The following is a 14,137-nucleotide window of genomic DNA, read 5'->3' on the forward strand; positions in this document are numbered from 1 at the left end:
CCTTGTACGCGTCGATGCTATCAAGCATGGAACAAGTTATCAGTGCCCATGGAGGATCCAGTGCCTACTAGGCCACAGGTCACATGCTGAACCTAGGTGACTGCAATTCGCATCGTTTCTGCAGAACATACTAATGATCATGTCCTGTGTATATGTAGGCCTACTTCCTATTTCTAGATTTTCAAGGTGTTCTGTTTGTTATGAACATGAGTGTATTTGTATACTAGGTGAAGGTCAACTCTCACCAAGGAACCGCATTTTGAATCGTGGTGAATATAAGTCGGATTTTCGAAATGGAAGTCGTCCCAAAAATTCTTATTCCACGTAAAACTAGAGGTACTGCGGCTATGATCTGTCAACAGTCACATATCGAAGTTGGTTGGTTGGTTGTGTTACCTTTAGCTATCATCAGACAGTAGGAAGCCTCTGAGCTAGGTATCACATGATTGCCTATTTTTATGCGTATTCCATAGTGCTTTATTTTCTTGGATGTACAGGATGAACCCGAACTCCACCGACGAACCATTGGACGTTGTTCAGGGATATCTTCTGAGTATATTAGTATAAGGGGCCCGTAGTCTACGGTGCCTCGTTACAGACTAATTGCATTTCGCTTAGTTTGTTGCCCCAGTTAACTTTGTATCTGTACCACACTGAAAAGAATAATATTATTTGTTTAATTCCATCCTAAATGCTTGTTATTCACAAATGCCAGGGTGTCGGAATTTTGTCCTACAGGAATTCTTTAACTTGCCGGCAGCCAACGATACGGAGTTGTTACCTTTAAAACATCCCTTAGAGGCATATTACAGGCTTTTTTAAATATTGTGATGATATTTTCACAAACGCAAGGATGATTGAGGTAACACACCGAATAAATAAAAATTACGTTATTAATATGTGACGAGCCACGGATCACCGGGCGAGTTGGTCGTGCGGTTAGGGACGCGTGGCTGTGAGCTTGCATCAGGGAGCGAGTGGGTTCGAACCCCACTGTCGGCAGCCCTGAAGATGGTTTTCCGTGGTTTCCCATTTTTCACACCAGGTAAATGCTGGGGCTGTACCTTTATTAAGGCCACGGCCGCTTCCTTCCCAGTCCTAGGCCTTTCCTATCCTTTCGTCGCCATAAGACCTATCTGTGTCGGTGCGACGTAAAGCCAAAAAAGAAAAACAAGGATCCCTTATATGGGTTACAACAAATTTGTTACTTTCCTTGACCTGTTTTAGTCTCATCGTTGGCTTCGACAACGTGAACATTTTTTATTTTTACTTTTTTTTTACAATTGGCTTTACGTCGCACCGACACGAATAGTTCTTATCGTGACGATGGAATAGGAAAGAGCTAGGAGTGAGAAGGAAGCGGCCGCGGCCTTGGCTAAGGTACTGCCTGGTGTGAAAATTGGAAACAACGCAAAACCATATTGAGGGCTGCCAACATTACGGCTGCACACCCCAACCGCACAGCCAACTCGCTCGGTTACATGAAAGCGACTGAGATATCAGTGATCTTAGTAATCCCATTTCTTTCGCAGCCAGTCCCTGTTATGAACTGTGTGAAAATGACACTCGTAAGGTTCGTTGGTGCGTATATTTCTGTGGGATCGGCAGAATGATACGTAATAGCAATTTCTGGCTCGGCGAGGAAAGCAACGGAAAACTATCTCACCCCTCATTTGCTTAATGTACATCGTTAGTGACGCCTAGGCAACCTATGGCGGAGTTGTTGATGATCAAACCAATCTTCAGGCTGAATACTCAACATACATCACGTCCCGTATAGAGAACCCAGTCGATCTGTAAAGGCAGATATAAAATATGAAAATGTAAGTGAATTAATGAGGTACTTTTAGGTACTCTAGAAACGTCAAAAAAATACCAAACGCTCAAAATACTCAGTGGACCGAACTGGGTGTTCAAAACTGGGGCTTGGAAGAGGATACATAATAAATACGCAAGTGGATGCATATTTAACCGAGCTACAATGGCGTGGAACTCGTACGGTTAACATTTTCTTGGAACAACAATTTCAATTTTGACATCGCATGTCTAGAATGTATTGACGGATTTTTTTTTTTTTTAGATCTTAAGCAAGTGAGGAGACATTGACCTATTGGAAGTTGACGTGTAACAATGTATAAAGAGACTTCCTGACTTCTTAGAAACATAATGCGATGGGATTCGACAACGGGATAGGAAAACCGATCAAGTGTCTGTGCGATTTGGCTCACGTAGCTCTCAGCTTGCATTCGAGGGATAGTTACTTCAAATCCCAGTGTGGTCAGACCTGAAAGTGGTTTTGCATGGTTTCCCATTTTTACACCAGGAAAATGCTGGGACTGCATCTTAGTTAAAACCACGGTCGTTTCCTCCACACCGGGCGAGCTATGGGTACGCAGCTTTGAGCTTGCATCCGGGAGATCGTGGGATCAAACCCCACTGTCGGCAGCACTGAATATCGTTTTCCATAATTTCCCATTTTCACAGCAGGAAAATGCTGGGTCTGTGCCTTAATGAAGGCCACAGCCACTTCCTTCCTACACTTAGGCCTTTCCTATCCCGTCGTCGCCATAAGACCTATCTGTGTCGCTGCGACGTAACGCAAATCGTAAGAAAAGGGGATAGGAAAAGACTAGGAAAAGTCCTCTCAGTTTTAATTACTGCGTTGATGGGGTGAAAGTTCCTTTTGAGGATCATTGTAAGTATCTAGGTGTTAACATAAGGAAAGATCTTCATTGGGGTAATCACATAAATGGGATTGTAAATAAAGGGTACCGATCTCTGCACATGGTTATGAGGGTGTTTAGGGATTGTAGTAAGGATGTAAAGGAGAGGGCATATAAGTCTCTGGTAAGACCCCAACTAGAGTATGGTTCCAGTGTATGGGACCCTCACCAGGATTACTTGATTCAAGAACTGGAAAAAAATCCACAAAAAAAAAAAAAAAAAAAAAAAAACAGCTCGATTTGTTCTGGGTGATTTCTGACAAAAGAGTAGCGTTACAAAAATGTTGCAAAGTTTGGGCTGGGTAGAATTGAGAGAAAGAAGGAGATTTGCTCGACTAACTGGTATGTTCCCAGCTGTCAGCGGAGAGATGGCGTGGAATGACATTAGTAGACGAATAAGTCTGAGTGGCGTTTATAAAAGTAGGAAAGATCACAATATGAAGATAAAGTTGGAATTCAAGAGGACAAACTAGGGCAAATATTCATTTATAGGAAGGGGAGTTAGGGATTGAAATAACTTACCAAGGGAGATGTTCAATAAATTTCCAATTTCTTTGAAATCATTTAGGAAAAGGGTAGGAAAACAACAGATAAGGAATCTGCCACCTGGGCGACTGCCCTAAATGCAGATCAGTATTGATTGATTGATACAAAGCTGATTCCCGGTCTATGGTTATGAGCCACAGGCTTCGGCAGCCGGCACAATTCCTATCATCGCCGCTAGATGGGAGCTTGATTCATTCCATTTTGATCCGGTTGAAAGACTGGAAACAGGCTGCTGATTTTCAGTGACTTACTAGTTTAACATTAGAAAAAGAGCGCTATCATTTTGAAATTAACACAACACTTGCATGATATTGGATACGTTTCCAGTGATGTAGTTCCCGATTTACGAACGAATATTTACTCTAGTTCATTTTCTGCGGTGTACCTTTTACCTTACATGAATGATCGGTAGAGCTGTTCGGTTCCATGGCAACATGGTTAGCGTGCAGGCCTTTGGTCACAGGGGTCCCGGGTTCGATTCCCGGCAGGGTCTGAAATTTTAACCATAATTGGTTAATTCCCCTGACACGGGGACTGGGTGTATGTGTCGTCTTCAACATCATTTCATCTTCATCACGACGCGCAGGTCGCCTACGGGCGTCGAAGCAAAGGACCTGTACCTGGCGAGCCGAAGTCCTCGGACACATCCCGGGACTAAAAGCCATACGCCATTATTATTATTATTATTATTATTATTATTATTATTATTATTATTATTATTATTATCATCATCATCATCATCATCATCATCATCATCATCATCATCATCATCATCTGTTTACCCTCCAGGGTCGGCTTTTCCCTCGGACACAGCGAGGGATCCCACCTCTACCGCCTCAAGGGCAGTGTCCTGGAGCTTCAGACTCTTGGTCGGGGATACAACTGGGGAGAATGACCAGTACCTCGCCCAGGCGGCCTTACCTGCTACGCTGAACAGGGGCCTTGTGGAGGGATGGGAAGATTGGAAGGGATAGACAAGGAAGAGGGAAGGAAGCGGCCGTGGCCTTATGTTAGGTACCATCCCGGCATTCGCCTGAAGGAGAAGTGGGAAACCACGGAAAACCACTTCCAGGATGGCTGAGGTGGGAATCGAACCCACCTCTACTCAGTTGACCTCCCGAGGCTCAGTGGACCCCGTTCCAGCCCTCATACCACTTTTCAAATTTCGTGGCAGAGCCGGGAATCGAACCCGGGCCTCCGGGGGTGGCAGCTAATCACACTAACCACTACACCACAGAGGCGGACATTATTATTATTATTATTATTATTATTATTATTATTATTATTATTATTATTATTATTATTATTATTATTATCGGTCCAGCTTATGTAATAGGACTTTTCCAGTCGGCTGTTCAACTCTCTTGAAGTTGAATTCCTATTCGTATAGGCATTGTTCATGCGCATAATGACGCTCGTATCTTTCTAGCTTCTGGCGGCTCCTACACATGTTTCTCTATCATTCCTATAACACTACTTCTGGGATTGAAATCGTGAAATAATATTTGAGATACAAGACCCTGTAAATCAAACACCAGTAATACAAATAACTGCACCTCTAAAGAATATTATATCCAAAAATATAATGGAATCACAAAGAAAAGAATACATGAGGTGAGGTGGTACCATTCATACTGCCAGTGTTAGGCTGGTGCGGAGCGTTCCATAGAACAATGTCTCATCCTTGTTTGACTGAGTGCTTTCGCTTTAACGAATAACAGCTGATCGAAGACCAGCCACCGTGCTACCCTGGAATTGGGCGCTGCCGTGGCCCCTCAGGGTCGATAACCGCACAGGCGTGCCAACCTGACACACACTTACCTCCTCTGATAAATAATGGCCGCTGTAACTCATCATCCTAACTTGATTTTAGATTCACGCAGGTTGGCTGGCTGTATCCCCGAATAGCACCACCGGAGAGTATATGATTGCAGGAAATGCGGAACACCTTTCTTGACCAGAGAGGAAAACAATGGTAAACTACCTCACTCCTCATCTTGCTTATAAGGGGAGGCTACGGCTCATGGGTGACCGATTCCATCGATGTTTGGTACACGTGTAGGGTATGGCCAGGAGTATAACAGGTGCAGTTAGTAAGGTACAATGTTCAGCCGTTTCCGAGAAATTAATTAATGAAAAATTCCAGTGCGCGTATGTGAAAGCAATGTTTGCTAAAAATACAAAGTGTTCTTGCCACTTCGTAAGCGCGGGATCGCTGGATCGAATCCCGCCGATGGACGATTTTTCAAATGTTTTACATCTCTCACAAATAAAGGTGTCTTCAATAATGTTCATTTTCGAATTAATTCAAATAAAAAAATTTTAGCGGGTAAAGGGTAATGAAAAGTCGTACAGTAACTTTTTGAAAAATTAATACTTTTATTCCCGTATTTTGTACAACTTATTCTATCGTATTTTATATTCACTATCGTGCTGTCCGCGCAACGAATTACTGCATGATCCAGGACGGTATTGGCCATAGAAGCAGGGGAAACAATAATTATTGCGGCATCTTGCGCAAGTGATAATGCCGTATTTTTGAATTTGTGTACGATTTTTTCAGACCCCCTTTTCCGTTAAAAAATAATTTATTGGAATTGATTCGAAAATGAGTCCGCCTCTGTGGTGTAGTGGTTAGTATGATTAGCTGCCACCCCCGTAGGCCCGGGTTCGATTCCCGGCTCTGCCACGAAATTTGAAAAGTGGTACGAGGGCTGGAACGGGGTCCACTCAGCCTCGGGAAGTCAGCTGAGTAGACGTGGGTTCGATTCCAACCTCAGCCATCCTGGAAGTGGTTTTCGGCGGCTTTTCACTTCTCTTCCAGGCATATGCCGGGATGATACCTAACTTAAGGTCACGGCCGCTTCCTTCCCTCTTCCTTGTTTATCCCTTCCAATTCTCCCATCCCCCCGCAACGCCCCTGTTCAGCATAGCAGGTGAGGCCGCCTGGGAAAGGTACTGGTCATCCTTCCCAGTTGTATCCCCCGACCCAGAGTCTGGAGCTCCAGGACACTGCCCTTGAGGCGGTAGAGGAGGGATCCCTCGCTGAGTCCGAGGGACAAACCGACCCTGGGTGGTAAACTGATAAAGAAGAAGAATATTAGAGGTAGATAGGTAATAACTGAAACACATGATTGGTATGACATGGGGTTTTACTGACACCAAACTTAAGTACACAGAATTACAAACAAATGGCGATGGACATCAAGACGTCAGGTACAAATGGCCACCCATCCTTGACATGACATGGTGTCTTACTGACGAGTGCACAAACAGGCCAGCATATGGCGCTGGACGGCAACCTGCCTCATGAGACCCCTGTACGGTATAAAAGGAGCTCTCGTGAGACAGAGCATCAGATGCTTGGCCTCCCCGGTATCCGTGTGATTATTGGTTGCGGGGTTACCTGAAGTCAGTCTACTGCGATCATTCGACCTCATTAGAGATGCTAAGACCGGGTGAGTTGGCCGTGCGCGTAGAGGCGCGCGGCTGTGAGCTTGCATCCGGGAGATAGTAGGTTCGAATCCCACTAACGGCAGCCCTGAAGATGGTTTTCCGTGGTTTACCATTTTCACACCAGGCAAATGCTGGGGCTGTACCTTAATTAAGGCCACGGCCGCTTCCTTCCAACTCCTAGGCCTTTCCTATCCCATCGTCGCCATAAGACCTATCTGTGTCGGTGCGACGTAGAGCCCCTAGCAAAAAAAAAAAAAAAAAAAGGAGATGCTAAGAGGTAACATCCGACGGCAACGTCTCACCTTACCTACGAATGTGTTGTTCATAACATTGTCCCTCGAATACAGGTATTGTTGATGAATGACGGCCGATATATTGAGCATGTGTTATACAGAACATCGTCTTTACTAAATCTCTATTGTTATGCTAATTATTATTTGTGTATCGCATGAAGCGCCAAGTGTTGGTCATTTTTTTGCTCTTTATTTTGGTATCAATAAAACTCCATGCCATGCCAATCATGTGTGTCAATTTTTACCTCTCTACCTCGAATATTCCTTGAAGTATTGCCTCTTCAAATGTTACGGACTTACGGGTCACCTGTATAAGGTCCCTCTGAAACCTACTTCCTGATAAACTGTAGGTAAGATCCAAATGGCCCTTTCCAAGTTTGATGAAAATCCACCAATAAGAGAGAGAGAGACAGACAGACAGACAGACAGACAGACAGACAGACAGACAGACAGACAGACAGACAGACAGACAGACAGACAGACAGACAGACAGACGTTAAATTGAACCCAATACAGGCTGTTAGTTGTCCTGGACGTTGTAAAAGCCAAGCATCCGGTTAATATTTAAAAAGTACAAATTGAAAAATGACTATATATTCGTAGATGTGCTTTCAAACTGCTTAATCTTCTTCCTAATTTCATTTCTTTAGTCTTGGTGATGTGGATTTTCATCGTATGCTTGCTGCAGTTCTTCTTGTGTTGTATTTTCTCTGATATCCTTCATTAAATGCCGCCTTTAATAAAACTATAATGCATTTGCAGACCATGGAAAACAACGTGTTCGACAAGGTGGCTGAATACCTGACGCTGATTGGCCGAACGGAGCTGCTCACGTGTTCTGCGACACAAACTTCCTTCACCAGGATTCGGGACCAAGCCCAGCAGGTGAGATCTTAATCTGGTCAATATCGCGGATAAGGTGACGTCAGCTGTTGGCATTGTCTCTGGAGGTGACATCTTAGTCCCTCAGTCTGTGATTGATTGCGCTGCAAATCATGCATTTGTATTGTTGCATTGATAAAGACTTTCGATAGTGAAGATAATTTGTTTTTCATTATTTTTTGTTAGAGTATGGAGTGTCCTAGGTCATGTTTAGCTCGCCAGTTCTTTAGCTGTTTTCTTGGTACACCCCCATGGGTGTAAGTGTAATTGTTTGGGTTAGGAGTGGGAAGGAAGCAGCCGTGGCCGTGGGAAAGGTACCATTCTACTGAAAACGCCGAACTTAACTTTCAGCACTCCACGTACCTTTCCCTCCTACTTCTTTCTCACTTCCAAGTTGATTTATTCACCTTGTTCTGGTCTTTTCATATGCAACTTCTTGAGTATTAATGCCCATATTTATTCAAATACTATAATTCGAAGGAACTTCACACACAGATCACGCGTCTCTATGGATTGAGCCCAAATTCATAAAGCAATTTTAGCCCTTCGGCCTTTGGGCCTTGCGTGCACTTTCGAAAATATACTTAGCTGGACTGCATAGATGTAGAAGTGGTGGTGCTTTATGAATGGAATCGAGCTGGTCAGGTTATGATCTGCACCATGAGGGTGATTAATTTAATAGGGACTTGGGTCTTTTATAGCGAAGATCTTCAGTGTCATATTTAACCAAGTTCGAAATGAGGTGGTTTGGGTTGGAGTCTATACCAGAGTAGAATTTCCATGCAGACCTCAGAATTCTGGTATAGATTTCATCAATTTGAAGGTCGTTATGAATTTATCAATTCCATTCGTACTATTGCGCACCTGCAATCATGCGGAGGGCACGATTTTTTATACGTTGGACTTGATCCAGGTGCAGTTTGGCTACGATCTCCCGGACGGTACTGGAATACACAAGGATTGGCCGAACGGAAGTTTTATACAGAAAGAGCTTGTTTTGTAATTTGAGCCTATTGTCGGCTTTCATGGCGGGAATGTGTTCATAAAGGCGTTTGAATGCCTGGGCCGAAATCCTACATCCGTGATGTTTGAAAGTCAATCCTCTGTCGAGGGGAAACACCCAGGTATTTAGTAACATCGGGCCAGTGGTTGGGGGTCGGACCTAGTAACTTACGTTTAGAAAAGAACGTAGCACTACTATTCGTGACATTAATTTTGATTCCCCACTGTAAAAGCCAGGGTTCGAGAGTGGAGAGGGCTTCTTGGAGATAATTTTGTACTCTGGGTGGTTGGCATGAGACAGCGGATATGGCGGTGTCATCAGCGTACATGTATTCATTCATGTCATTTTTATTTAAAAAATCTCTAGAAGTAATCGTGCTTCTCTCTAACAAGTCAGGAGATATTCGGTTTTCAAACTTGGAGCGATCAATCACACCATCAATCAATAACCACTGATATGCAATCAGGCCTGTTACCCAGTAGGAAGATTACACCACATTTCAAAATCTTCTTTTCTCATTTTTCTAATCTATTTTCCGCCCATGTTTCACGTCTATACAATATCACGCTCCAGACGGAAGTCTTCAAAAACATCTTTCTAATTCCTATATCAATGTTCGAAACGAGCAAATTTCTGTTCTTAACAAAGATCTTCCTTGCTTGTGCTAGTCTGCATTTTATGACCTACTTACTTCTGCCATCGTTACATACTTTACTACCCAGGTAACAATATTCATCTACTTCCTTTAAGACTTCATTTCCTAATCTAATATTACCTGCATCACCTAACATCGTTCGACTGCACTCCATTGTTTTAGTTATGGACTTATTTATTTTCATCTTGTGCTTCTTATCTAAGACTCTGCACTGTACCTTAAATTTAAAACTATTAATTATATTGGCTTTTCGTTCAACTAACATGGCTTACATTCTAAAGACGTTTGGGGACGCCGAGGTGGTGAATTATTTCCCCGCAGTTTTCACCTATCTACAAAAGTCTACCACCGCGAGTCTGACGCATTTGACAACCCATTAAATTGAACTTAGAAGGCCAGCAGTCTGCCGTCTGACCTATTCAGCCAAGCAACCATGAACCATCACTATAACCCTTGTTAGTTCCCAGACTTGAACTGGTAGCAGAGACATTACAAGGTTCTGTAGCATCGCCCTTTTGTTTGGCTAGTATTCCTGATTATGTGGGAGAAGATAATGTCATGGAAGTGGGTCAATTGGTTGGGAAACCTCAACACAAATCACATCTGTGGTCGCACATCACACGGTTCTCATAATTAATCTGCGTTCGTATGCACATGGAGATGGAACGGCGGGTAGTTGGTGGTCGATGAGTTTTATCGTTATTGCAGCAGCTGTAAATATTCCTTAACAAAGTTTGCTTCGCCTATCTTTTCGAAATTAAGAACTTCAGTCTTACGTATCGTGCAATGAAAAACTGAATTTCTTTGGTAGTATCAAAACGATCCTTTGAGAAGACATCACTGGGCAGGCATTTAGTAAGTCATGTTGATAGATTGAGCGAGCCTTAATTAGTTTCTATGCTTGTTTAACGTCATTTTATCTCACATCAATCAATCAATCAATCAATCAATCAATCAATCAATCAATCAATCAATCAATCAATCAATCAATCAATCAATCAATCAATCAATCAATCAATCAATCAATCAATCAATCAATCAATCAATCAATCAATCAATCAATCAATCAATCAATCAATCAATCAATCAATCAATCAATCAATCAATCAATCAATCAATCAATCAATCAATCAATCAATCAATCAATCAATCAATCAATCAATCAATCAATCAATCAATCAATCAATCAATCAATCAATCAATCAATCAATCAATCAATCAATCAATCGCTACTGATCTGCATTTAGAGCAGTCGCCCAGGTGGCGGATTCCCTATCTGTTGTTTACCTAGTCTTTTCTTAAATAATTGCAAAGAATTTGGAAATTTATTGAACTTTTAAGTTACTCCAATGCCTATCTCAGCTTCCTATAGGCCTAAACGAATACGAGGTTTAGGGCATAAGTCATTGCAACTATTTTTTCTCACATTTTCCCAGTGCTACTCTACAATGGTAACATGACCTAGAAAGCATGGCACTCTAGTACAGGGCCTCTCAAAAGCCCAAAATCTCACGCGTGCAAACAGCGGCGCAGAGTACCTGTGCACAGTGCATCGGTTGCTCTCGGCTCGGCTCGGACCAACGCTTCGTCTCTGGGCTACTCGGCTAAGCTAGGCTCAACTCGGCTCGGATTTGGAGCGCTACGGAGCAACTGAGGAAGAGGGAGACAAGGGGAGCGAGCGAGACGGGCTTGGGGAAAGAGAGAGACAGCGCTATTGCTCCAAATTGAGGAGTGGGGGTCTGCACTCTGGGCAACCCAGCGAAGTAATCTTTAACACCGTGCACAGTGCATGCACCAGGCGCATCCACCCTGAGAGGCCCTGCTCTAGTACATGGGCTCAGCACGAGATGATGGTGTATTCGACAGGTTCCACGCACAGAGCGATGGGAGTGCAGTAGTGAGTCAAGCTCCTAGCATAATGGAGTGACGAGGTAACTTCAGTGATGGAGGTGGGAAGTACTGGGACACCCGCCATGCTTACCGGACTTGTCTCAATGCGATTTTGATTCCATTCCCAAAGCGAATGAACCATTGCGTGGAATGTGGTTTGCGACGCGAGAGGACAATGTCAACGCTGCGAAACATGAAATTGCAAATTTCACAAATGGCGAGGCGACTAGTATCCGACGTCTCCGTATCGTTGACAATATGCAGTGGACAATCTAGGATACTACTTTGAAGATTTACTGTTTGACAGTTACTGTACACTCTGAGAATAAACATTATGCAGCTCAAGGATTTCATGGCTGACAATTTCATCACTTTATCTCTCACACGTAGTAAATCTACTCTGTATTGTTCATACATTACCCTGCACCTTACGCTCGCCACTCCCAGTTGTATATTTGTATTTTTCTGTTGGATCCCGCATCCGTTCGAAGAAAAAAGTAGTAGCAAGGACTTATGCGTCAACCCTCGTATTTTCCCCAATTTGTTCTCTTGAATTTGAACTTTATCTTCATGTTATGATATGTCCTACTTTTAAAAGCACCACTCAAACTTATTCGTTTACTAATGTGCTAGAGACCGGACATTAATGCATTAATAGGTTAGAATCCAAAGTTACTGAAGCGAGCAGCAAGTATAGTCTACCCTCACAACGATTATGATGTGGGGATTGCATGAACAGTAGGGGTACCGCCCATCAGAACCCCTATAATTAATGTTACCCTTGCTACATTATGAAAGAGCGTGTGGCCGGCACTTTCTACAAACCAACTTATTTTTGCAATCTAACCTTATTACTGCATAAAAATCCGGGCTTTACGTAATGTCATTCCACGCCATCTCACCACTGACAACATACCACTTAGTCGAGCCTTTCATCTCCTTTCTCCCAAGCCTTTCCAGCCCAAACTTTGCAATATTTTTGTAACACTATTGTGTCAGTAAATGAAATGGCGTATGGCTTTTTGTACCGGGAGTGTCGGAGGACAGGTTCGGCTCGCCAGGTGCAGGTCTTTTGATTTGACGACCGTAGGCGACCTGCACGTCGTGATGAGGATGAAATGATGATGAAGGCGACATATACACCCAGCCACTGTGCCAGCAAAATTAACCGATGATGGTTATAATTCCCGACCCTGCCGGGAGTCGAACCCGGGACCCCTGTGACCAAAGGCCAGTACGCTAACCATTTTGCCATGGAGCCGGATTTTGTAGGCAATCACCCAGAACAAATCGAGCTGCTTTTCTTTGGATTTATTACTTACTGTATTGCTAATCTACCAACACATCGTATGTCATACAGACTGTACAGATTTCCTCCGAGGATAGGAAAGGACCAGTACTGAGATGATAGTGGCCGTGGTTTTCATTACGGTAGATCCCTGAAATTTGCCTGGTGTGAGAATAGGAAACAAGGGAAAACTATCTTCCTGGCTATCCACGGTTGAACTTAAACATAAAATATTTCTACCACCATAAGACAAGACGTAACCAAATCAGTCGGTAGGCCACATGATACAGATCATTCTACCGTAGAACCGTTCATGAACTGCCTGTACAGAAACATTGGTTGCATGTGCCATCACAAAGACATGCTCGAGAAACAAGCATTAGGTTCCCCCGTGGTTAATTCAGCATGAACTGAAGTCGAATTATTTGCTCGTATCTATCACTATTATTGTTTGTGGTGAGGGGTACTGTAGTCACGTCCTAGTTCGTGAGCCATGGCCAACGGCTGAATAGCCTAGTAAGTGGTCCTGAGAGTCGAACTACGAGTTGCTATGGAAAAGGAGTGGGGTGTCTCGGACATATTACTATTCATGGCCCTGTTTGTGCTCAGGCAGCTAGGATTATGCAATCCACCGTTGGTCCAAAAAACGGTTGGATAAACAATTTTCACTGGGACTATGTGTTTGGAGGGTGGCATACTGCTTCACAGAATTTTTAATCAAGCGCACTTAGAACGTCGTATGCAAGGCTCGGACCTATGGGTGTAACGGAGCCCTACTTCCATTTGACAGGGGGGCAGACTCCTTAGAAAGAACTTGGCGAACGAAGTTGAATTCGATGGGAACGTTGAATGTAATGGGGATTATGGAAGAAAGAAAGTAGAACCAGCTGATTCATATTGAATTTTCACGACCGCATTGTAATCGAAACAGACTTTCGCCCGTTTTCGAGGAGGCCGGGAAAGTGTTTCTGACAACCCCCGTAGCGGAAGACCGGCGACCGCCGTCACTGACGAAAACATTGAGAAGGTGAGGACATTAATCACGAACGATCGGCGATTAACTGTGCGCGTGATAGCCAATGAACTGCAGATTAACCGTGAGTCCATGCGGCAAATCGCTACCCAGAATTTAGGGAAGAGGAAAACGTGTTCTCGTCTTGTACCACATCACTTGTTCTGTATTTAACATCTCTTCAACACGTGCTACATGTACGTAACACGACCTAATACTTTGAAAGTCTGTTTCGATTACAATGCGGTCGTGAAAATTCAATATTCATTGACATGCCCCACAACGGGCGACTTAAATGCACTCTACAGTGTGCCAGCAGCAGTGCCAGACCTATAGCTCAGATCCTTTCAAACAGAACAAAGATGGCCTAGGCCACCATAGCTCAATTG

At 43.5% G+C, this 14,137-nt stretch overlaps 1 protein-coding gene across 1 annotated transcript in view; it reads left to right on the forward strand.

Moving 5' to 3' along the window:
• Positions 1 to 14,137, forward strand: part of nwk (nervous wreck) — a 1,047,247-nt gene that overhangs the window by 863,096 nt on the left and 170,014 nt on the right. Inside the window, exon 9 of the mRNA XM_068227774.1 lies at positions 7,781 to 7,903. Within this exon, the coding sequence (XP_068083875.1) occupies positions 7,781 to 7,903 (123 nt within the window). The remainder of the gene's footprint in view (positions 1 to 7,780; positions 7,904 to 14,137) is intronic.

The sequence above is a fragment of the Anabrus simplex genome, chromosome 5 (genome assembly GCF_040414725.1).
Source record: "Anabrus simplex isolate iqAnaSimp1 chromosome 5, ASM4041472v1, whole genome shotgun sequence".
Lineage (NCBI taxonomy): Eukaryota > Metazoa > Arthropoda > Insecta > Orthoptera > Tettigoniidae > Anabrus > Anabrus simplex.